Source organism: Suncus etruscus, chromosome 6, assembly GCF_024139225.1.
Source record: "Suncus etruscus isolate mSunEtr1 chromosome 6, mSunEtr1.pri.cur, whole genome shotgun sequence".
Lineage (NCBI taxonomy): Eukaryota > Metazoa > Chordata > Mammalia > Eulipotyphla > Soricidae > Suncus > Suncus etruscus.
Window position 1 is genome coordinate 41,309,384 of NC_064853.1, and position 24,442 is coordinate 41,333,825.

At 40.1% G+C, this 24,442-nt stretch overlaps 1 protein-coding gene across 1 annotated transcript in view; it reads right to left on the minus strand.

Annotated features, from left to right (window-relative positions):
- Nucleotides 1–8,725: 8,725 nt before the first annotated feature.
- The window catches only part of LOC126011034 (protein argonaute-3), a 122,638-nt gene continuing 106,921 nt past the window's right edge, over nt 8,726–24,442 (minus strand). Inside the window, exons 14-19 of the mRNA XM_049774695.1 lie at nt 23,287–23,377; nt 19,191–19,385; nt 18,427–18,561; nt 14,527–14,628; nt 10,836–11,035; nt 8,726–9,803 (exon numbers count right to left, since the gene is read on the minus strand). Of these exons, the coding sequence (XP_049630652.1) occupies nt 9,695–9,803; nt 10,836–11,035; nt 14,527–14,628; nt 18,427–18,561; nt 19,191–19,385; nt 23,287–23,377 (832 nt within the window). The 3' untranslated portion in view covers nt 8,726–9,694. The remainder of the gene's footprint in view (nt 9,804–10,835; nt 11,036–14,526; nt 14,629–18,426; nt 18,562–19,190; nt 19,386–23,286; nt 23,378–24,442) is intronic.

A 24,442-nucleotide genomic window follows, 5' to 3' on the forward strand; every position in this document is an offset into this window, starting at 1 on the left:
GAGAATCTATTTTTCTATGTGTCATCAGAAAAAGTGTGCTAACTTCATAAGTTAACATGCATTACATAATCTTAGTGTACTCATTAGGAAACTGGAATGACGATAAGTACTTAAAGTCCTATAGCCACGTCTTAACAGCTTTCCTACTAGCTCACATTCATAAATTATTATAGGTTGAAAAAAAATTTTTTTTTGGTTTTTGGGTCACACCTGGCAGCGCTCAGGGCTTACTCCTGGTTCTATGCTCAGAAATCACTCCTGGCAGGCTTGGGGACCATATGGGATGCCAGGATTCGAACCAATGACCTTCTGCATGAAAGGCAAATGCCTTACCTTCATGGTATCTTTCTGGCCCTTATAGGTTGAAATTTTAATTAATTGAAGTATTATATTAAAGGGTCTAATCCCTCTTTCCATTAACCAATCAGTCCTCCTGACATTTAAATTGTGTTCCACTGGTGCTTAGGGTTGAATCAACGTATTTTCTACTTAGTATATAATTATGAGGAGGGGTAATTTCATTTCAAAGTTAATTATTAATGACATCAGAATAATTTTCTATTTGTTTTCCAGGACTATAAAACTATTATAAGTCAAAGGCTGGAAGATGTGATTTTTTTGTTTTTGTTTTTTGTTATTGGGCCACACCCAGTGGTGCTCAGGCGTTACTCCTGGTTGTCTGCTCAGAAATAGCTCCTGGCAGGCACGGGGGACCATATGGGACACCGGGATTCAAACCAACCACCTTTGGTCCTGGATTGGCTGCTTGCAAGGCAAACACCGCTGTGCTATCTCTCCGGGCCCAGAAGATGTGATTTTAATGTAGACTACGAGTTAAAAAGAAATGTAACAATAACTTACTTGACAAGCTGCTCAAAAACTTAAAATCCAATAAAATGAAACTAATCTGTTAGTGCTTGTTTGTTGGGGGGAAAATATCAAAACCATCTATACTTAGAAATTTACCCAGAGACTGTCTTTAATGCCCACTATATAAACATCAAATATTCTATGTTAGAAGATAATTTTAATGGTTTCTTAGTAAAAATACAAACTCTTTGAATTTATGAAATGAGTAGTTTGGTGGTGTATTAACAATCATTTAAAAATTTTTTTGTTTGTTTGTTTTTGGGTCACACCCGGCAGTGCTCAGGGGTTATTTCTGGCTCCATGCTCAGAAATCACTCTTGGCAGGCTCAGGGGACCATATGGGATGCCGGGATTCAAACCAATGACCTTCTGTATGAAAGACAAACGCCTTACTTCCATGCTATCTCTCTGGCCCCCATTTTAAATTTTTATTTTTGTTTTTGGTCACACCCAGCAATGCTGAGGGGTTACTCCTGGCTATGAGCTCAGAAATCACTCCTGGCAGGTTTGGGGGATCATATGGGATGCCGAGATTTGAACCACCATCCTTCTGCATGCAAGGCAAACATCTTACCTCCATGCTATTTCTCTGGCCCCCCATTTTAAATCTTTAATACTGAGAAGAAACTAGGAACCATGTAAAAAAAAAAAAACCCTAAACCAACAAATAAGCAAAATATAAGTTAATCCAAATTTCCAATAAATATAAGCATCAAAATAGAAAAATTACTATTAAAAATAAATTCATAATTGCTATTAAAATATTATAAAAATGAACAAGTTTAATGTGCACATATATTTGAAAACAGATACAGTACACTCCAAACAATGTAATTTTACTATCATTGTAATATAATGCAGCATACAAGGTTATTGAGGTGTTTTTATTTCTGGTCTATTCTTTTCTGGAGGAATGTATACCAAATTTACAAGGAATACTAATTTATTATTATCCATTTTTGCCTATATCTTTCAAAGTCCATTTTGCATGTTTTTTTTTTTCTTTTTTTTTTGGTGGAGCTGGGATCAAGCCCAGGTCTCATACATGTAAGGTAGGTACTTCACCACTGAGCCATATTCCCTGCCCAGGTGTTCTACTTTTTTTCCCCCCCTGGTTTTTGGGTCACCCCCAGTGATGCTCAGGGGTTACTCCTGGCTCTGGGCTCTTGGCTTGGGGGACCTATGGAAAGCCGGGGATTGAACCCAGGTCCGTCCTGGGTCAGCTGTATGGAAGGCAAATGCCCTACCACTGCGCTATAGCTCCAGTCCCAGTGTTTTACTTTTAATAATCTAATCCTACCTTTTTAGATCCCTTTAATCATAATTTTAGTTCTAGAAAAAAGAATGCTTAAAATAATTTTTGGTGCCTACAAAATTTTCTTAGAAATTGACACATTTATTTATACTTTTAATTTCTGGGTCACACCCGTGGTGCTCAAGGGATCATATGTAGTGCCAAAGATCAAGCCTGTGTTAGTTGTGTGCAAGGCAAGCACCTTACCTGCTATACCATCTCTCTAGCTCCTGTTTTTTTAAAATTGAACTCCATGATTACTTGGTAATTCTCTTATAAAGAGAGTGGTATTCAATGGATTAATTAGAAAATTAGAACAAGAAGAAAAGACAGGGGCTCATGGCATGACTGCTGGAAAGTTATCTTTCCTTTTGGGCACTTGTAATAACTAGACTATTCTTGTTTAAAAATTAATCTGGATCCAGTGAGAGAGCTCCATGGGTTGGAAAGAACATCTGGCTAGTATGAGGTCAGAGTTCAATACTTATTCTACATTGTACCCAGAACCTGAAATGGGTGTAGCCTGGGTGGCCTCCAGCACCACTGGGTGCCCCAGTACTACCTCACTGTTGTTCGAGCACTGAACTATGTTTGGTCAGCAAAACTTGCACCCCCTTTCTCTTCAGCACTGCTTGGGAAGCTATTCCCTTAAAAAAAAAAGTTAATAAGTGTGCTATTTTATCTGGGCATAGAAGGATTCATTGTTATACATTTTGCTTCCAAATTTTCAAAATATACTTGGTGACTATCTAGATACTTTTCTTGGTCTTCTCTAGTAATATTTATATGAAAATGTCATACTCTTTTTTTAAAGAGTTCTAAAATAATTTACCTTACACTTTTTAGCTTCATGCTAGTTGGAAAATAAAAATCTATAGCACCATCTCCTGAAAAGGCACTTTCTAAGCACACCTGGCTCTATCAAATGATTAATAATTTTCATTCAGTGTTACCCTGTAGAACATCTTTATTTTACTGAGACCCTAACAGAGATACAACATTCAGTTTTGGTTATCTCAAGACATTGACTTCAAAAAGGAAAGGAGAGTAAAGACTAGATGAGCAATGGACAGGATCTTAATTCTGATAGTTAATACTAAAATATTTTTCTTTCTAGATTCAATTCAAATTAAAATATCTTACTTCTCTAGTTTAAGAACAAAGATTTCTTGAGGTATAATCAACCATGTAAAAATCTAGAGTATTATCTTTTTTTTTTGGTTTTTGGGTCATGCCCGGCAGCACTTAGAGGTTACCTCTGGCTCTGCACCTAGAAGTCGCTCCTGGCAGGCTTGGGGACCATATGGGATGCCAGGAATCGAACCGGGGTCCGTCCTGTGTTGGCCACGTACAAGGCAAATGCCCTACCGCTGTGCTATCACTCCAGCCTCTACAGTATTATCTTTAATTGGTAAAGGAAAATTTTAGCTAGCAGATTATATAGTACAATATAAGACAAGTATGTCTTAGTTGTGAAAAATTATTTTGTTCAATATGGAAAATTCTAAACTGAAATGTGCAATCTAAAAGTAGAAAAAAGTATTTTCAAAAGAGACTGAGAGACTAAATTTTTTCCTCTTGGGAGTCAGCTTAGCTTTTCACCAATTATATTATTTCTTTTTTTTTTTTTTTTTTTTTTTGGTTTTTGGGTCACACCCGGTGGTGCTCAGGGGTTACTCCTGGCTGTATGCTCAGAAATAGCTCCTGGCAGGCACGGGGGACCATATGGGACACCGGGATTCGAACCAACCACCTTTGGTCCTGGATCGGCTGCTTGCAAGGCAAACGCCGCTGTGCTATCTCTCCGGGCCCCAATTATATTATTTCTAATACTGAAGCTGACCAAGAATTTTCTTTGAATAAATAAGAATTAAAAATAATTATGGTGATTGAAACCAGGGTGTCACACATCTAGGCATGTGTTCTACCACTGCAACACATTCTCACCCTCAAAGACTTATTTCCTTCTTAGCTTTCAGGTCATACCTGGTGATATTCAGTGCTTATTCCTGGCTCTGTGGTCAGGTGTGACTCCAGGAAGGCTTAGGGGACAACTTGGGATGCGGAGATTGAACCATTGGTCAGTCATGTGCAGGTTTTCCTGCTGTCCAGACCCCTCAAAGAAACTTTTGAAAGGAAAAAAATTCCCTTTGCCATTTCTGAATTAACTTTTTTTTTTTTTTTGGCTTTTTGGACCACACTTGGTGGCGCTCAGGGGTTAATACTGGCTCTGTGCTCAGAAATCACTCCTGGCAGGCTCAGGGGACCATATGGGATACTGGGGATCAAACCTGGGTCCGTCCTGGATCAGCAGTGTGCAAGACAAATGCTCTACCGCTGTGCTATCACAAGATCAAAAGTCTTCTTGCTATTATAATTGAAGTTTTAAGACATCCATAAGTTTTCAAAAAAATGTAAAGGACTCAATCTTCATATGGTCAAAAAGTAAAAATACCAGGTCAATGTGGGTATTACTGTGGCCTGACTAATAACTCAGGAAAGATCATTTTAGTAGCAAAGCAAGTTACTATAGGGATCACCTAACTTGTTTTTCATTTAGTAGAAAAACATCAAAGAGAATGAGATAAGTATTTAACTAAGGTTTAATAATACTAATTAAAACTTAAACAGGGGCGGGGACTCGGGGGGAAAAAAAACAAACAGAATTTTTTCACTTAAGCTTCTTGGCAGAATATTATCATTAAGTTTGGAATAGCAAAATTGCAAGATTAGATGGAACCAAGTGGCTAGTTTTGTGGATTTCATAAAAAATCACTACCCTTTGCAGTATCATGATAACATCTGGAAACACACCAGATCAAACACCTTGAGTAACAGTCTAATTCCTTGTCTCTAACTCATCTAAATCCAACAGATCTGCTACTTGCACTCCAAGTATCTGAATATTTCTTCAAATCCGAGAGTCTTTTTTACTTCTACTACTCAGCTTTTTACCTCTATAGACAGTTTAACACTTACATGACTAAGCCTGTCATGAGGCTTGTCACAGAAAATCTACTAGAGAATATACAAGTAAACATTAGGCAGTGGTGGGTCATCAAATAATCTAGATTAGAAAGCTAGGATTCCCTATGCTAGAAGGTAGAGATAAAACTCTGTCAAGTTTCTTCCAAACCCCTACATCATTTCTACCAGAATCCCAACTAATCTCTTTTAGGAAAAAAAATAGGTTACTGACAGGAACATTGCCCTAAGAGTATCTTTTTTTCCTCTGAAAAACTTAATAAAATGTAATTATTATTAAAATATAAAGGATAACTGTCTTTCTGTAAAAATATGTGAGAAACCAGTACTAAGGAGGCTGAGGTACCCTTTTCCCAAACTTCTAAACTCAAAACTCACTTTTCTAAAGCAAAGAAGGAGTATTTGGATATTAAATTGAAAACTAAGATGGTAGCATCCTTTGTAACCTTAGCATTGCATGTTCTTAATCCTATTTAGAAAAAAAGTGAGGGATTTCCTAACACTAGTCTTGAATCTTTCTGTTTCTCATCTCACTGTTTAGTGCAGTAACATTCAGACTCTACTAAATAAATATAGCAGCTACAATACTATAAATGTCTGGTCCTCAAGGCTAGTAACTTGATACCGTAATAGCATACATTATGCATTAGCACTTTACAGACACATCTGCCATTCCGAACAGACATTAAACTCTCAACTTTTCTTCATTTTCAGTTGATATGAGATCAATTATACCTGTTCCTGGGACTAATATTTTAAAGTCAGTCATACATTATAGAGAAAATCAAAACAAGATTTGCATTTTATATAGTTATTGGGCAAGATAAAGCTTCTGTGAGGTCACTGTTGAGTTTTATGACCCTTAAATTAAAAAATGTATTAAAAAAGAAAGAAAATTACGAATTCTACCACAGGAAGACAATAGTAGTAGAAGCAAATTTCAAAAATATTTTGATAGAGTCTTTTATCTTAAAGTTCTTTCTTTTTTCTTTTTCTTTCTTTTTTTCTTTTTTTGGCTACACTGTTGACACTCGGGTTACTCCTGGTTATGTGCTCAGAAGTCACTCTTGGCAGCTTCAGGAAAACATATGGGATGCTGGGGTATCGAACCAAGGTCCCTCCTGGATTGGCCTTGTGCAAGGCAAACACCCTACCGTTGCTGCACTATAGCTCCAGCTCTATCTTAAAATTCTAAACACAAAATATTTTTTTTTTTTGGGCCACACCCTGTGACGCTCAGGGGTTACTCCTGGCTATGCGCTCAGAAGTTGCTCCTGGCTTCTTGGGGGACCATATGGGACGCCGGGGGATCGAACCAAGGTCCGTCCTAGGCTAGCGCAGGCAAGGCAGGCACCTTACCTCCAGCGCCACCGCCCGGCCCCTAAACACAAAATATTTTTAAATTAACTTTGATATACCAATTTTTGATAAGTAAATAAGAATATGAAAATTTCTAGTTGAGTAGTCCTATAAACTAGCAATGTTAAAATTCTTAAGGATATTTTAGTAAAGAACTCATTTCAAAGGTGAAGCACTACATTAAAAAGGATTTTTTTCCTCCAGAAAAAGTCCTTTTAAAATAGATTAAAATTAGGGCTTGTGAAACTAAGCAAGGGAAATTTAGGGAAAGTGGGAAATAAGGAAGGAAAGGGCTCTTCCTGGGTCTTAGATAGTCCCACACAAAATTATGTAACTTCTGTTAATAAACAAAGAAGTCTTATTCATATTAAAGATAAAGTAATCAAGTTCTCAGTACATAGGACATACTATTTTCTTGCCCATACTTATAACCATATTCAGTGAAATATCAAAGTAAAATAAAACCAGCAACTTTTATAGATATTTATGTAGGGTGTGTATGCATGGATCTTGTGTGTGGTATGTACCGTCTATACATTTGCATGTGTATGTGGTGTGTATAGTGTCTGGATGCATGTGTGCCTATATGTGGCATGTAGTATGTGCTGCATGTGTGATTGTGTGTGGCATTTACTTGTGTGTGGGAGTGCTGGAAGAAACTAAATGGAAAGGTTGGGAGGAAAATGTGTCCACTACACAAATATCTCAGGCAAAAACTCTGGAACTTGCATTTCAGACATTTCAATATAACAAACATATAAAATACAGTACTTTCTCAGTTTTATGGCAGAGGGATTAAAGATTTCATATCTGTTGGACGACACGGGCTCAGATTTTAGGCTCAAAATACAGTAAATTGGCAATGAGTGGATTACAGGTAAGAGAAACTAAAATCTTACCATTTCATTTTACATGCAAGTGTATTCTGAAAAGTCAGCAACAATGCCCACTGAAATAATCTATAATATCTATGCTTTGAACTAGTGCAAAGAAGAAAAAAATAAAATGCAGTTTTATAATAAATGAGTTACAAAGTGCAAAGCTCCCCTAAATCCAATGTTACTGATGAACTTGGTTTTGAAAGCTTTATAGTATTTTTCAATACCCTAACTAAAATTGATAAAAGTTTTTCAAAACTTATTTTCTGCATCTCTGTGACTTAGTTATCAAAGTTCTAACTTCTTTTGCCATCATTACCCTAATTTTAAAAGGAAAGTCACAATGGTGATAAATCACTAAATACACTTTTTAAAAATATCATTTTAAGGGCCAGAGAGATAGTTCAAAGAGCTAGTGCAACTATAGAGCATGCAGGAGTCTCCAGTTCTATCCTTTATATCACAAGGTCCTCCAAGCACTGCCAGGGAATGACCCTGAGCAGTGATCCAGGAGTAGCCCCTGAAAACATCTGGGTATGGCCCTCAAACGGAAAGATAGAATCATTTTATATCTTCTTGATTTACTTCAGTACACAAAAATGGGCACTTACCCAATACCGTTCCTCAATAAAACACCATCTCTTTTTAAATAATTTAAATATCTTCTAAATCTTAAGCTATTCACTGTCAAAATTCAACTTCATTTCTAATATTCCAAGTCAGACTCATTTAGGAAATTCAACTTCTTTCATTTTCATTATGATTTTTAAAAGACATGCATTAAATTTGAAAATTATAAAAACTTTCCTTCTGAAATTAAGGCTGCATTACTCTGACTTTTTAAAATTAAAACTATGAAGATGCCTGCTTCTCCCACTATCTGTGCTAAAGACGTCCAAGAGACGCCACTTTCCTTTAAAACAGCTTATTGCACCAAAAGATAGCAAAAACAACTTGTCCGTTCCTAAGACAAACATGATTATATCTCTATAAAAACATTGCCAATACAATTCTATAATTATTAAAGCACTATTCTAATAAATAGAAAAGAAAGCTAAACTTCAAAACACATACATATATGTTTATATATACACATATATAAAAATATATATATGAAAATCACATTACGTTGAGAGGCAGCAAGTAAACTAGGGAGAAAAAAAAAGAAAAGGCCCCTCAAATAATCCCTTCTCTCATTCTACCCAATTTGAGAGGCCTCAGTCTGCCGGTTTGAATCATTTAAAATATTTGCAGTTTATAAAAAAGCCTTAGGGGATTACCATGTAAAACAACAGAAATAGAAAGCGTCTGAACACATATTGTTCATAGAGAGAAAGAGTTATGGGTATTGACAAGATTTTGTATTTAGCAGCTTTAACTAAAGAAAATAATAAAGAAAAAGACTATGTTACTGCTGCTTCTGTACATACCACACATGGGGCGAATGTAAGTTCAAAGCAGATGGGGGCAGACACATTGTCACAGAAACAACTATAGAGAATAATTTTGCTTCTTAAAACAGTATCAAGAATTCAGGACACAGAATTGTTTGAGAAGAGACAGGAGTAGGTTGTGAAAAATAAAAATGAAAAATTTCATGTTTCATATTCAAATGAACCACAAACATGAACACTGAAATGTCACTTAAGGGAGAAAATGTAGGTAATAAAGGCAAGGGAGGTAGAGTAAGAAAGAAAAGGAAGTGGTGGTGAAAGTTTAAGAATAGGGACTAACATTCCCCCACTGGAATGCACTACAAAATATATACACTGATACATATATACCTATTATTGACATAGAAGCAGATATATATGCATATGAAGTATGTATATATTTAAAATGTACATTGGACAAGACACGAATCCACATTAATTTTTTTGCACAAAGAACTGTGAACAATCACTTTGATTATTCATTGTAGATGATGGTTTTTTTTGTTTTTAAACCATCTTTTTTTTTTTTTTGCAAAGATAGTTGTGCTGCCAAGCAACTTGAGTGAGGTAAAGGCATTAAAAGGGTTAGACTACACGAAAACAAAACAAAACAACTGCAATATTTCCTATAGGAGACTGCACAAAAAAGCAGTTGGCTGGTTTCATATTGCATAATGGTGCTGTGTTCCTTGATGAAGTAAACAATCGTCCTTCTATTGGCATAAAGATCAGACCCTGACTTCCACACAGTGTTGGCTTCCGGATGGCTGGAGGCATTTCCCCCACCTCCACTAATTAATTCCATGGGAAACACACAGTGTATGTTGTACATTGAAGCATCTTCAGTTCTTCTGCCCAGAGCAAATTCTTGGACTTTAAGCAAAGTACATTGTGCGTAAGGTATCTTGGTGAATCTGTACAGCCTTGGCAAGAGCTTGTGGATCTCGCCCATTGCTCTGTCCTGAAACGTGACTTCCTTCAGCACTGTAAGAGAAGTGTCAGTGAACACAAAACAAGTTCTATTCTGATGCAATAAGGATAAAAAATCTTATCTGTTGTAGAAAATATTTTAAAAATAAAGGTCACGGGCCTGGAGAGATAGCACAGCGGCGTTTGCCTTGCAAGCAGCCGATCCAGGACCAAAGGTGGTTGGTTCGAATCCCGGTGTCCCATATGGTCCCCCATGCCTGCCAGAAACTATTTCTGAGCAGACAGCCAGGAGTAACCCCTGGGCACCGCCGGGTGTGACCCAAAAACCAAATAAATAAATAAATAAATAAATAAATAAATAAATAAATAAATAAATAAATAAAATAAAGGTCAGTATGTCCATAATTGTTAACTTGAGATCAACAAAGATCAACAAAGTTATACTTCTCTCATCTCAGAATTATAAAGAAACAGATATCAAAGAGTTTATAAATTTATCTATATCAATCACTTCTACTACTTAAATTTTCTCCCCAATCAACTTACACTGGACTCTTAATGAGGACTCCACGTTAAGCAGTCAGTTCTGACTTTCACTACTTTTAAAGTGGAATAGTAAAAGTAACAGCTTGTGGACATAGAATTCTTCTTTTGCGGGCAGGCTTGGGGGACCAGATGGGATGCCAGGATACGAATCGAGGTCCGTCCTATGTTGGCCATGTGCAAGGCAAAAATGCCTTACCACTGTGCTATCGCTCTGGTCCCCAATTTAATTCTTTTTTTTTTTTTTTGGTTTTTGGGCCACACCCAGTGACGTTCAGGGGTTACTCCTGGCTATGCGCTCAGAAGTCGCTCCTGGCTTGGGGGACCATATGGGACGCCAGGGGATCGAACCGCGGTCCATCCAAGGCTAGCGCAGGCAAGGCAGGCACCTTACCTCTAGCGCCACCGCCCGGGCCCCAACCCAATTTAATTCTTGATGGCAGTTATTTATGACAAACAGGCACAAACTCACTACACTCAAAATTTTTCCAATGAAAATCCTAGCACTCAGAACAATCTATATTTGCTATAGTTTTGTATTACCTGTCATGTTCTTTGTCCACAAGATGGTATCTGGCTCTGAATGCCACTAGGTGAGCATAATAAGCTGGTGCAGGTATAGAAACAGATCGTGTACAGCGCACATAGGTGTGGCAGAGCTGGTAAGTGAGCAGCTGAAGTTCATCTGCAGTAAAGCAGTTATCATCCCACAAAACATGATAGTGTGAAGGGCGGCTGGTACCCTATAAGAAGGCAATGGCAAATATTTTGTTGACTTATAAACCTTTTTTTTTTTTTTTTTTTGCTTTTAAGACACACCTGGCAGAGCTTGGGTTACTCCTTGCTTGGTACTCAGAAATCGCTCTTAGTAGGCTTGGGGACCATATGGAAAGTGGGGGGATTGGACTCGGGTTCAATAGTGTGCAAGGTAAATGCCTTATCACTGTGCTATCACTCTGGCCCTGATTTACAAACCTTTAACAAAATATTTAGCATCTTAGATAAAGTTAAGTAAAAGCCAATATATTCATAAAACATATTGTTTGTTTTGGTTTTTGGGCCACACCCGGCGATGCTCAGGGGTTACTCCTGGCTATGCACTCAGAAATCGCCCCTGGCCAGGGGGGACCATATGGGACGCCGGGGGATCGAACCGAGGTCCGTCCTACGCTAGCGCTTGCAAGGCAGACACCTTACCTCTAGCGCCACCTTCCCGGCCCCCATAAAACATATTCTAATAATTGGTTAAAAATATTTTGTTGGGCCCGGAGAGATAGCACAGTGGCGTTTGCCTTGCAAGCAGCCGATCCAGGACCAAAGGTGGTTGGTTCGAATCCCGGTGTCCCATATGGTCCCCAGTGCCTGCCAGGAGCTATTTCTGAGCAGACAGCCAGGAGTAACCCCTGAGCACAGCCGGGTGTGGCCCAAAAACCAAAAAAAAAAAAAAAATTTTGTTGACTGGGGAAGACTCAGCTGTAGAGTACTTTTTATTTTTAATTATTTTGGTTTCTGGCTCAGGGGTTGCTCCTGGCTATGTGCTCAGAAATTGCTCCTGGCTTGGGGGACCATATGGGATGCTGGGGAATCAAACCTCGGTCTGTCCTAGGGCAAATGCCCTACCACTTGCGCCACTGCTCTGGCCCACGTACAGTACTTTTTAAATTAAAACAAATTTGATTGTTGCTGTTTTTTTTTTTTTTTTTTTGGTTTTTGGGCCACACCCTGTGCCGCTCAGGGGTTACTCCTGGCTATGCGCTCAGAAGTTGCTCCTGGCTTCTTGGGGGACACCGGGGGGATCAAACCGCGGTCCGTCCTAGGCTAGCGCAGGCAAGGCAGGCACCTTACCTCCAGCGCCACCGCCCGGCCCTGTTGCTGTTCTTGGGTCCCATACTCAGCAGAGCTCAGGGCTTACTCCTGGCTCTGTGCTGAACCACATGGGAAGCTGGGGATCAAATCAGGGTTGGCCACATGTAAGGCCTTACCCCTATACTATCTTTCTGGTCCAACATTTGTACTAACTAAAGTAAGCATTTTTGAGATTACTTCATGTATCCTTCCAATGAGCTAGAAGAGGAGAGGCTGTATTTCTTTGTTATATTACGTACCTAATATACTACCTATGAGGATGTATGTAAGAAAAATAGCCTCTGCCTTCTGAAACCTCTGATTCAGTGGGAGAAGAAACAAAGGAATGTTTACAATGCTGACTATTAAGGGCAACAGGGAGGTATGCTCAGGGTGTTCAGGCAGTGCAGAGGAGAGCACCAGGTCTTGGGGAAGAATAGAAAGATGAATATCTGGGGCCAGAGAGATAGCTTAGTGGCAGGGTATTTGCCATGCATGCAGCCGATCCAGGATGGATGGTGGTTCAAATCCTGACATCTCATATGGTCCCCCTTGCCTGCCAGGAGCGATTTCTGAGTGCATAGTCAAGAGTAACCCCCAAGCGCTGCTGGTTGTGACCCCCCAAAAACAACAACAAAACCCCAAAAAAGAAACCAAAAAAAAAGGGGGGCCAGAGAGATAGCATGGAGGTAGGATGTTTGCCTTGCATGCAGAAGGACAGTGGTTTGAATCCCGGCATCCCATACGGTCCCAAGCCAGGAGTGATTTCTGAGCATAGAGCCAGAAGTAACCCCGAGTGCTGCTAGGTGTGACCCAAAAACCAAAAAAAAAAAAAAAAGATGAAAATATCAAAGGGGCTGGGCACAGCGATAGGGGCTTGCACACAGTCAATCCAGGATGAACCTTGATTCAATCCCCAGTGTCCCATATGGTCCCCCAAGCCAAGAGCGATCTCTGAGCGCATAGCCAGGAGAAACCCCTGAGCGTCATAGGGTGTGGACAAAAAAGAAAAACAAAAGAATATTAAAGAATGAACAGAAGTTAGAAAAAAGACTATTTGAGAAAAGATAGAAGCATGTGTAGGGAAGTTATGAGAACTAAATGAGGACCATTTATAATGCCTATGGTTATGTTACATGTATTTCCTTGTATGAACATTAAGGATCCAGTTTAGGAAAATTAATTCTACTAAACTATTATCTAGTACTTTAATAAAAATAATGTCTGTAAAATAAGGATAAGAAGGGGCCAGAGAGATAGCATAAAGGCAAGGCATTTGCCTTGCATCCAGAAGGACTGTGGTTCAAATCTCGGCATCCCATATGGTCCCCCGAACCTGCCAGGAGTGATTTCTGAGCATAGAGCCAGGAGTTCCCCTAAGCTCTGCCAGGTGTGACCCAAAAAATAAAAAAAAATAATAAAAAGGATAAATATATTTATGAAAAATTTCATCTAATTTAATTTGAAAAAATATGGAGACAGGAAAGAGTATTTTTCCCTCTTTTTCTGAAAATTTGAAACACACACACAAAAATCTTATCTTGGCTGATGGGAGAGAACCTGATACACCAGTGGGGGAAACTGTCACTGGTGCTGGAAGTTAATATGCCTAAAAATCAATTATGAGTAACTCTATAAATCAGTGTCTTAATAAAAATTAAAAAAGAAAAAATGGGGGCCGGCGAGGTGGCACTAGAGGTAAGGCATCTGCCTTGCAAGCGCCAGCCAAGGAAGGACCACGGTTTGATCCCCCGGCGTCCCATATGGTCCCCCCAAGCCAGGGGCAATTTCTGAGCACTTAGCCAGGAGTAACCCCTGAGCATCAAATGGGTGTGGCTCGAAAAAAAAAAAAAGAAAATTAAAAAGAGAAAAATGACATGCAATTTGGTATTCTTTTTATTTAAAAAAATAAAAGCTTTACATAATTTTACCTCATATTTCATGTCACAAAGAATAATAAATTTTTTTTTTTTTTTTGGTTTTTGGGTCATACCCAGCGCCGCTCAAGGGTTATTCCTGGCTATCTGCTCAGAAATAGCTCCTGGCAGGCACGGGGGACCATATGGGACACCGGGATTCAAACCAACCACCTTAGGTCCTGGATCAGCATCTTGCAAGGCAAACACCGCTATGCTATCTCTCCGGCCCCAGAATAATAAACTTTTGTTTGTTTTGGGCATATCCTGTAATGCTCAGGGATTACTCCTAGAGTCATTGGAAGGCCATCTGGGATGCCTAAGAAAGAATTTGAGTCAGCTATGTGCAAAGCAGGCACCCTACCCACTGTACTATATCTCCTGTTCTAGGAATAAACTTTTAATTCAAATAAAAAGAAAAATAACAGACATTTTTGAATTAAACCATTTCACCCAAAGAAGTATAAACTTACCTGTATTCCAGCATGGCTACAGAGGTAAAAGTCAAACTCATATGGATGTGTGATATCTGTATCAACTGTGGTTCCAGCTGGGATATTCCCACTTCTTCCAACCTGGATTTGTTTGGTCAAAGGGTAGACAAAAACACAGAGGTAAAGAATGTGTCTGAAAGCACTTTAAAATATATATTTTTGGGTTTTTGGGCCACACCCGGCGGTGCTCAGGGGTTACTCCTGGATCTGCATTCAGAAATCGCTCCTGGCAGGCTCGGGGGACCATATGGGATGCCGGGAATCAAAGCAGGTTGGCAGCATGCACTACCACTGTGCTATCACTGCACCCTCATAAACATTTTTAATTACATAGGCTCATCTAGGTTTCTCTAATTTCACTTTGAAACATGATCTAATTATCTAAGTCACTAAGTGCAAACATTCTAGAAACAGATGTTAATTTCTTATTTATTTATTTATTTATTTATTTATTTATTTATTTATTTATTTATTTATTCCCATCCCCAGATGTTAATTTCTATTGATGCTGGATTGGTATCTGAGTGAAAGATTGACTGAAAGATTTTTTTGTTTGTTTGTTTTTGGGCCACACCCGGAGGTGCTCCAGGGTTCCTCCTGGCTGTCTGCTCAGAAATAGCTCCTGGCAGGCACAGGGGACCATATGGGACACCGGGATTCGAACCAACCACCTTTGGTCCTGGATCGGCTGCTTGCATGGCAAACGCCGCTGTGCTATCTCTCCGGGCCCTGACTGAAAGATTTTAAAGTAAAAACATTTTAGGATAGGGGCCCGGAGAGATGCACAGCGGCGTTTGCCTTGCAAGCAAACGATCCAGGACCTAAGGTGGTTGGTTCGAATCCCGGTGTCCCATATGGTCCCCCGTGCCTGCCAGGAGCTATTTCTGAGCAGACAGCCAGGAGTAACCCCTGAGCATCGCCGGGTGTGGCCCAAATACCAAAAAAAACAAAAAACAAAAAAAAACAAAAAACAAAAAAAAAACCAACAACAACAAAAAAACCAACAAAAAAACCAAACAAACAAACAAAAAAAATTTTAAGATTTCTTTTTCTTTTCTTTTTCGTTTTTGGGTCACACCTGGTGGTGCAAAGGTTACTCCTGGCTCTTCTCGCAGAAATTCTGCCCTGAGAATTTTCAGGTGTGGCTCCAACCCTCCCCTCTCCAAATTCATATTCAAACTCACTCTTACTTCCTTAATGTATTTAGGTTTAAATGCAGGAAAACTAAAACTATTTTACTCAGTGCTGGAATGATAGTCCAGCGTGTAGGAAACTTGCCTTGCACACAGCTGACATAGGTTTGATCCCTGGAATCAAATATAGTCCTCCAAGCCCTGCAGAAGGAATTCGTGCAGAGCCAAAAATTACCCATGAATACTGCTGCTGTGTCCCAAAACCAAGCAAGCAAGCAACCAACCAAACAAAAACATTAAAAATGGGAGGGGCCAGGGAGATAGCACAGCAGGTAGGTTGTTTGCCTTACACATAGCCTATCCAAGTTTGATCCTCAGCTTTCATATAGTCCCTGAACTCTACCAGGAATGATCACTGAGTGCAGAACCAGGAATAAATCCTGAACACTGCTGAGTGTGGTAAAAAAAAACAGAACAACAACAACAAAAGAACAAAGCACTGTACACCAATGCATCACTATTCATGGGCATCTAGTCCAAAAACACAAAAAAAATTATCTAAATTGATATATCCGGGGCTGGAGAGATAGCATGGAGGTAAGGCATTTGCCTTTCATGCAGGAGGTCATCGGTTCGAATCCCAGCGTCCCATATAGTCCCCCGTGCCTGCCAGGAGCAATTTCTGAGCCTGGAGCCAGGAATAACCCCTGAGCACTGCCGGGTATGACCGAAAAACCACACACACACACACACACACACACACACACACAAATAAATTGATATATCCAGAGCCAGAGAGAAAGCACAATGGTAGACCTTTACCCTGTATGCAGCTGACCCAGGACAAATGGTGGTTTGATTTCTGGCATCCCATATAGTTCCCTAAGCCTGCCAAGAGGGATTTCTAAGAGCTGTCGGTATAACCCAAAAACCAAAAAAAAAAAAAAAAAGATATGTCTTTGTGTGGGTTTATCACTGGACTATTTACAATAGCCAAGATCTGGAAATAATCCAAGTGCGCAACAGGGGTTAGGGTAAAGAAATTTTGATCTATATACACTATGAAATTCTACTTGGCTATGATAAATCCCACAGTTTGTTTCAACTTGGATGGAACTGAAAAAAGTCATGCTGAGTTAAATGAGTCAGAGAAAAAGGGAAGGCGAGAATGATAGACTCTGGAAACAACCAAGATGCCCTTCAACAGATAAATGGCTAAAGAAACTGTGGTATATATACACAATGGAATATTATGCAGCCGTCAGGAGAGATGAAGTCATTAAATTTTCCTACACATGGATGTACATGGAATGTTCATGGAATTATGCTGAGTGAAATAAGTGAAATAAGTCAGAGGGAGAGAGATAGATGCAGAATAGTCTCACTCATCTATGGTTTTTTTTTTTTGTTTGTTTGTTTTTGGGTCACACCCGGAGGTGCTCAGGGGTTCCTCCTGGCTGTCTGCTCAGAAATAGCTCCTGGCAGGCACGGGGGACCATATGGGACACCGGGATTCGAACCAACCACCTTTGGTCCTGGATCGGCTGCTTGCAAGGCAAATGCCGCTGTGCTATCTCTCCGGGCCCTCATCTATGGGTTTTAAGAAAAATAAAAGACATTTTTGCAATGATTCTCAGAGACAAAAGAGAGGAGGGCTGGAAGGTCCAGCTCATGTCATGAAGCTCACCACAAAGAGTGATGAGTGCAGTTAGAGAAATAACTATATTGAGAACTACCATAACAATGCGAATGAATGAGGGAAGTACACTCTAGAGTGGGGGTGGAGTGGGGAGGAGGGAGATTTGGGACATTAGTGATGGGAATGTTGCGCTGGTGAAGGAGGGTGTTCTTTACATAACTGAAACCCAATTACAATTATATTTGTAATCAAGGTGTTTAAATAAATATATAAATATATATAAATTTATTTATATATATAAATATATAAAATATATAAAAATTTTCATCATCTTGTTTTAATTTTCATCATATTAATGGAAAGAATAAATGATTTATATTTATTTATTTATTTATGTATTTATTTATTGGGTTTTTGGGTCACACCCAGCAATGCTCAGGGGTTATTCCCAGTTCTACACTCAGAAATCACCCCCGGCAGGCTCGGGGGACCATATTGGATGCCGGGATTTGAACCAGCAACCTTCCTCATGTAAGGCAAACACCTTACCACTGTGCTATCTCTCTGGCCCCTAAACGATTTATTTTTTTCCATTTTTGTTTTGGGGGCACATCCAGCGGTGCTCAGGGATTATTCCTGGCTCTGCATCAAGGATCACTCTTGGCAGGCTTGAGGAATCATATAGGATGATGAGAAACGAACCTGGGTTGACTGCATACAAGGCAAGTGCTCCCCCACTGTGGTATTGTATTTGAAAATCTTAAATGTTATCAGAAAATCTAGCAAGTTACAAAGTAATAATGAACCTTTTTCTTTTGTTTTTGGATCACACCCGGCAGCACTCAGAAGTTACTCCTGGCAGGCTCGGGGGACCATCTGGGATGCCGGGATTCGAACCACTGTCCTTCCACATGCAAGGGAAACGCCTTATCCTCCATGCTATCTCTCCAGCCCTGAACCTATTTTTTTTAGATTCATAATCTTCTCATTGAAATCTGACAGCCCTCTAAATATGTTGTCCACAGAAGAATCTTTGCTAAGTGCATAGTGGTGACCCATGTTAGTGAAACCTGGCTTCTAACAGTACTGCAGCAGACCCAAGATTACCCTTTCTGTCCTATCAGCACAAAATAATCGAGTGTGATGTCTCTTCTGAACTACAATGTAGGTTATTCCAGGTTGATAGTCTTTCTCCAAACTGATGCAGGCTTCTCGAATTGCTAGTAGTTCATAATATAAAACCTAGAGAAGAGGAAATGGAAAGTTTTTATACATCAGACATTCACTAAAACATACTTCAAGGAAAGATGATTGAGTATCTCTATTTTTTTGAGGGGGTGAGCCTTAATACTTAGTGGTTCGTATGGATTACTCCTGGCTATGTTCAGGGTGGCTTAGACTGACCGTGGGTTGGCCCCGTGCAAGGCAAGCACCCTACCTACCGTACTATCATTTTAGTCTCTCACTATTTATTTTCTTCAGTATTTCTTAATTTTATCACATTAAAGCTAAATATACTAGTCTCTATTTGCAGAACAGAATCAACTGAGCAAACAGTTCAAAAGGAAAAGTGCAAGAAAACATATTTTGACTTCAGAAACTCTCAATATGGGCCAGAGAGATAGCATGGAGGCAAGGTGTTTGCCTTTCATGCAGAAGGTCGGTGGCTCGAATCCCAGCATCCCATATGGTCCCCCGAGCCTGACAGAAGCAATTTCTGAGCATAGAGCTAGGAGTAACCCCTGAGCACTGCCGGGTGTGACCCAAAAAAAGAAAAGAAAAAAAGAAACTCTCAATATACAAGTTTTTTTAACTTCAGAATTAGACACTAGATTAGAAATAATGATGTGATAGATTCTTGAGCTACCAACCTGCCTGAACTGTCCCTCTGAAACACCATCCCGATAGAAAATAATACGAGTAGGTTTGAAGCGAGTTGACTTATAGAACTGAATGAGAAGTTCTCGGACCATGGAGGCCAAGTCTTGGATGATCTCCTGTCGGGGTCTCTGAACTCTGACAGTGGCACAGTATCTGCTGGGGTGGGCATCCATACTACCTACAACCTAGGTTAGAAAAAGAAAAAGATGTTAGTTAAAATTACTGTTGTATAAAATGTTTTTTGTTTTGTTTCTAGGGTCACACCCGGCAGTGCTCAAGGGCTACTCCTGGCTCTACGCTCAGAAATTGCCCGACAGGCTCCGGGGACCATATAGGATACCGGGATTCGAACCACCATCCTTCTGCAAGCAAGGCAAAAGTCCTACCGCTGTGCTAAATCTCCAGCCTCCTGTTGTATGAATTTTACAATTAAAAATACTGAAAAGCAAAAATATTTCATTTTACTTAGCATATTCCTATAACCTTACTATCACTATTAATCTCCAGTAATAAAAACCATCAGTACTTCCCAATGAATAAAAAATACCTTCTAATCAATTAACTTTAAAATAAAAAACAAAATTAGGGGCTGGAGAGATAGCATGGAGGTAAGGCGTTTGCCTTTCATGCAAGAGGTCATCGGTTCGAATCCCAGCGTCCCATATGGTCCCCCGTGCCTGCCAGGAGCAATTTCTGAGCATGGAGCCAGGAGTAACCCCTGAGCACTGCCGGGTGTGACCCAAAAACCACAAAAAAAAAAAAAACAAAAAAAAAAAACAAAATTAATCAAAATTAATTTTTTTTTTTTTTTTTTTTTGGTTTTTGAGTCACACCCGGCGGTGCTCCGGGGTTACTCCTGGCTGTCTGCTCAGAAATAGCTCCTGGCAGGCACGGGGGACCATATGGGACACCGGGATTCGAACCAACCACCTTTGGTCCTGGATCGGCTGCTTGCAAGGCAAACGCCGCTGTGCTATCTCTCCGGGTCCATCAAAATTAATTTTTATATAAGCATAATATTGTATACTTTACACTTTACACAGATTCTAAGTATAGATGTTACTAATGAAGCTAAAGATTAGCATGGAAAGAGACGAAAGACATTCACATAAAGAGAATCAGAAAAAGGACATAATGGGGCTGGAGTAATGCAGTAAGGCATTTGCCTTGAATACAGCTATCCAGGACAGACCTGGCATCCCATATAAAACAAAACAAAACAAAACAAAACAAACAAAAACAGGGAGATAAGTGAAAAAGATGGACAAATTCTTGAAACTCTTGTTTTTCTCTTTATTTTGTGACACATTACCAAATCACTCCTGAAGCCATCCTTAAGTCTTGCATCTTTCTTTGATGGTTGTCTGGGTCACAACAGCAGTGCTCAGGCAGTATAAATGCCTTACTCGCTGTACTACTGCCCCAGCCTATGTTTCATAATTTTTTCATTTTGTTTTGTTTTTGGGTCAGTTCTGGTGATGGATAGGAGTTATTCCTGGCTCTGTGCTCAAGAATCAGTCTGACGGCACTGGGGAACCATACCAAGGACTGAACCCGAATCTGCCATATCCCAGGCAAACGCCCTACCTATTGTACTCTCCAGTCCCTGCTTCAAAAAAAGAAAATTTCTATTTCTTATAACAGTGTCTTAAAACAGAAGGTTGAAACCTTGAGAAAGCTTTACTGCATTGTATTTATGATCTACTGAGTTATCTCAAACTTCCTTTTACTTTATTTATTTATTTATCTATTTATTTATTTATATTTTGGTGGGGCACACCCAGAGATGTTCAGGGTTACTTCTGGCTCTGCAACAGGAAATACTCCTGGCAGTGTTTAGGGGACCATAATGGATGACCATGGCAAATGCCTTATTAGCTATTCTATCTTTCTAGCTCCTCATTAACTTCCAGTTTCTGTGTTTTGCAATGCCTTTGGTTCAGTGGAAACTAAATTCACCTGCTTAAGTATTATCTCTGGAAATCTGGGGTTAGGAATGTAGGGTCAGTGTTGGCAGTGCTCAGGGGACAGCTTCTGCCTTTTGTGTTCAGTTGTTACTACTCGTGGTGGTGGTTGGGAGGAATCATATATGGTGGGCAGGAATCAAACTGGGGCTTGGTCACATGCAAAGCAAGTGCCTTAACTCCTATACTATTTCTTCAGTCTCCCAAATAGTTTTTAAAAGTATCAGCATATTATTCTGTATAGAGCCTAAGGCTGAAAAACAGCTGGTCCTTTTAGAAGTGAAATTTTGAAGTGGGAGTGGTAGATAATACAGTAGGTAGAATGTTTGCCTTGCATTCAGTGAAGCCAGATTTGATCCCTGGAACCTCATATGGTCCGGAGGGAAAAGAAAAAGGGGAAGAAGGAGAGGGAGAAGAGGAAAGAAGGAGAGGGAAAAAATACAAGAGTTAAGGCACATGCCCTGTATGTGGCCAGCTATGCTTTTCTGTTCCTGGTAGTACTGGTCTCTTGAGATTTCTGAACAGAGAGCTGGGAGTAGCCCCTGAGTACCACTGGATGAAGCTCAACTGCCTCTACCATCTCAAACAGCCATTCCTCCCCAAAACAAACAAACAATAGAACTTTGAGGCTACAGAGAAAGTTCAAAGGGTTAAATAGACATGCTTTGGATATGGGAGGCCAGGGTCTGATTCCAAACACACTGGGATCAACTCCTGGACACTGAGTCGGGAGTATCTGAGCAATTGCTAAGCATGGCCCAAACCCTCTCCCCACCCACCCCAACCCAAACTAGGGATGTGGCTCAAGTGGTAAAGCACATAGTTACAGGTGTGTGTGTGTGTGTGTGTGTGTGGTCTTGATTCCTGATATTACATAGTCTTCCCGTGTATGTGTGTGTGTAGCCTTTTTTTTTTTTTTGTGGTTTTTGGGTCACACCCAGCAGTGCTCAGGGGTTACTCCTGGCTCCATGCTCAGAAATTGCTCCTGGCAGGCAGGGGGGACCATATGGGACGCCGGGATTCAAACCGATGACCTTCTGCATGAAAGGCAAACCTCCATGCTATCTCTCCGGCCCCGTGTGTGTGGTCTTGATTCCTGATATTACATAGTCTTCCTGTCCACCACCCCCAGTTTTGTTTGTTTTTGGTTTTGGTTTTTGGGCCACACCCGGCGATGCTCAGGGGTTACTCCTGGCTGTCTGCTCAGAAATAGCTCCTGGCAGGCACAGGGGACCATATGGGACACCGGGATTCGAACCAACCACCTTTGGTCCTGGATCGGTTGCTTGCAAGGCAAACGCCGCTGCGCTATCTCTCCGGGCCCTACCCCCAGTTTTTTGTTATTAGAATGGATGAAATTAAAAAATGTTGGTTGGCTGAATCTCCAAATGTTGAATTTAAACATTCATTCAGGACTGACTGAATTTTATGTAGATATTTGATTGGTGATGTCCTTAATCCCCACAATTGGTGGCCGGAGAGATAGCATGGAGGTAAGGTGTTTGCCTTTCATGCAGAAGGTCACTGGTTCTAATCCCGGTATCCCATATGGTCCCCAGAGCCTGCCAGGAGTGATTTCTTTTTTTTTTTTTTTTTTTTTTTTTTGGTTTTTGGGCCACACCCGGTGACGCTCAGGGGTTACTCCTGGCTATGCGCTCAGAAGTCGCTCCTGGCTTGGGGGACCATATGGGACGCCGGGGGATCGAACCGCGGTCCGTCTCCTAGGCTAGCGCAGGTAAGGCAGGCACCTTACCTCCAGCGCCACCGCCCGGCCCCAGGAGTGATTTCTGAGCATAGAAGCAGGAGTGACCCGAGCGCTGCTGGGTGTGACAGAAAAATACCAATAAACAAACAAACAAATAAATAGATAAATAAAATCCCCACAATTGTTCAAGGATCAAATGAGTATATAACTTATAGATACCAAGCCAGAAAGTAGTCATCTTAAAATATGCACACAGACCACTCCTACACACAAAGAAAATTGCAAAGTATTTATTACCTATGTAAATATATTCATGAAAGCTGGTTTCAGTGGAATCATGAAAATTTAAAATGCTGGAATCAAACACTGCTATCTGCCTATACTTTACAGAAGCCAAACCTGCCTAATGACACTTACAGCAGCTATAGACGGCTTCTTTCCATCACCAGCGGGTGGATGAGTGACGTCTGCTCCCAAAAAGATTACTGGTTGCTGGAACACAGAAGGTCTTAAACACATTTTAATAAAAGAGTTAGAGAATTCTTTTTTTCATTATCCAATTTCATACTATTGCAATACAACCATGAGTTGCTGACACAGCACAAAGAAACCTTTGAAAACAAATTCATAGGCCTCAGCTGGTTTTATTCTCTTAATTCATGAATCACTCAACAAAGAAATAAAAGCCACCCTAAAATATTGGTCTATTTAAAAACTTATTTGTCACAAGCACTACTAGGAAATTTGCAGTTAGAGAGCTTCTTGATAGACATGACATGATAAGCTTTCTCATATTAAATCTACCAACATGCATCAATATTTTTTAGCTCACTTATATTTAAACCCATACAATCTCTTTAAAGAATCACTAAATTATATTGAAAGGGATTATGGGTTTTGTTGCTGCTATTCCAGGAACAGAACCCAGGGCCCTATGGGAAGGGTATTTGCTCTGTTAGAGAATATCGCTGATCTGCATATGATTATGAAATTGATTATTGCCCTTCCCTGGCCCAAAGTATAAATCAGAATAAAATATACTTAATAATTATTCTCTGTCACTATGTATCTTTTTTTTTTTTTTTTGGGCCATACCCGGCGGTGCTCAGGGGTTACTCCTGGCTGTCTGCTCAGAAATAGCTCCTGGCAGGCACGGGGGACCATATGGGACACCGGGATTCGAACCAACCACCTTTGGTCCTGGATTGGCTGCTTGCAAGGCAAACGCCGCTGTGCTATTTTTCCGGGCCCAAGCCAGGAGCAATTTCTAAGCGCATAGCCAGCAGTAACCCCTGAGTGTCACCAGTTGTGGCCCAAAAACCAAAAAAAGATAAAACTATATATTTCCTGCTGGGGCTGAAGAGACAACACAAGTAGGGTGTTGTTGTGCAGGTAGCTAACATGGGTTCAATCTCTGGCATCCCATATGATTCCCCATAGTATCTCTAGGAGTATTTCCTGAATGCAGAATTAGAAGTCACCCCTAGCTCCAAAATCAACCAACCAACCAAAAAAACCAAAAAGCACCTATATCTTGTGAGAGACAGTACAGTGAGTAAGGCAAATTGCCTTG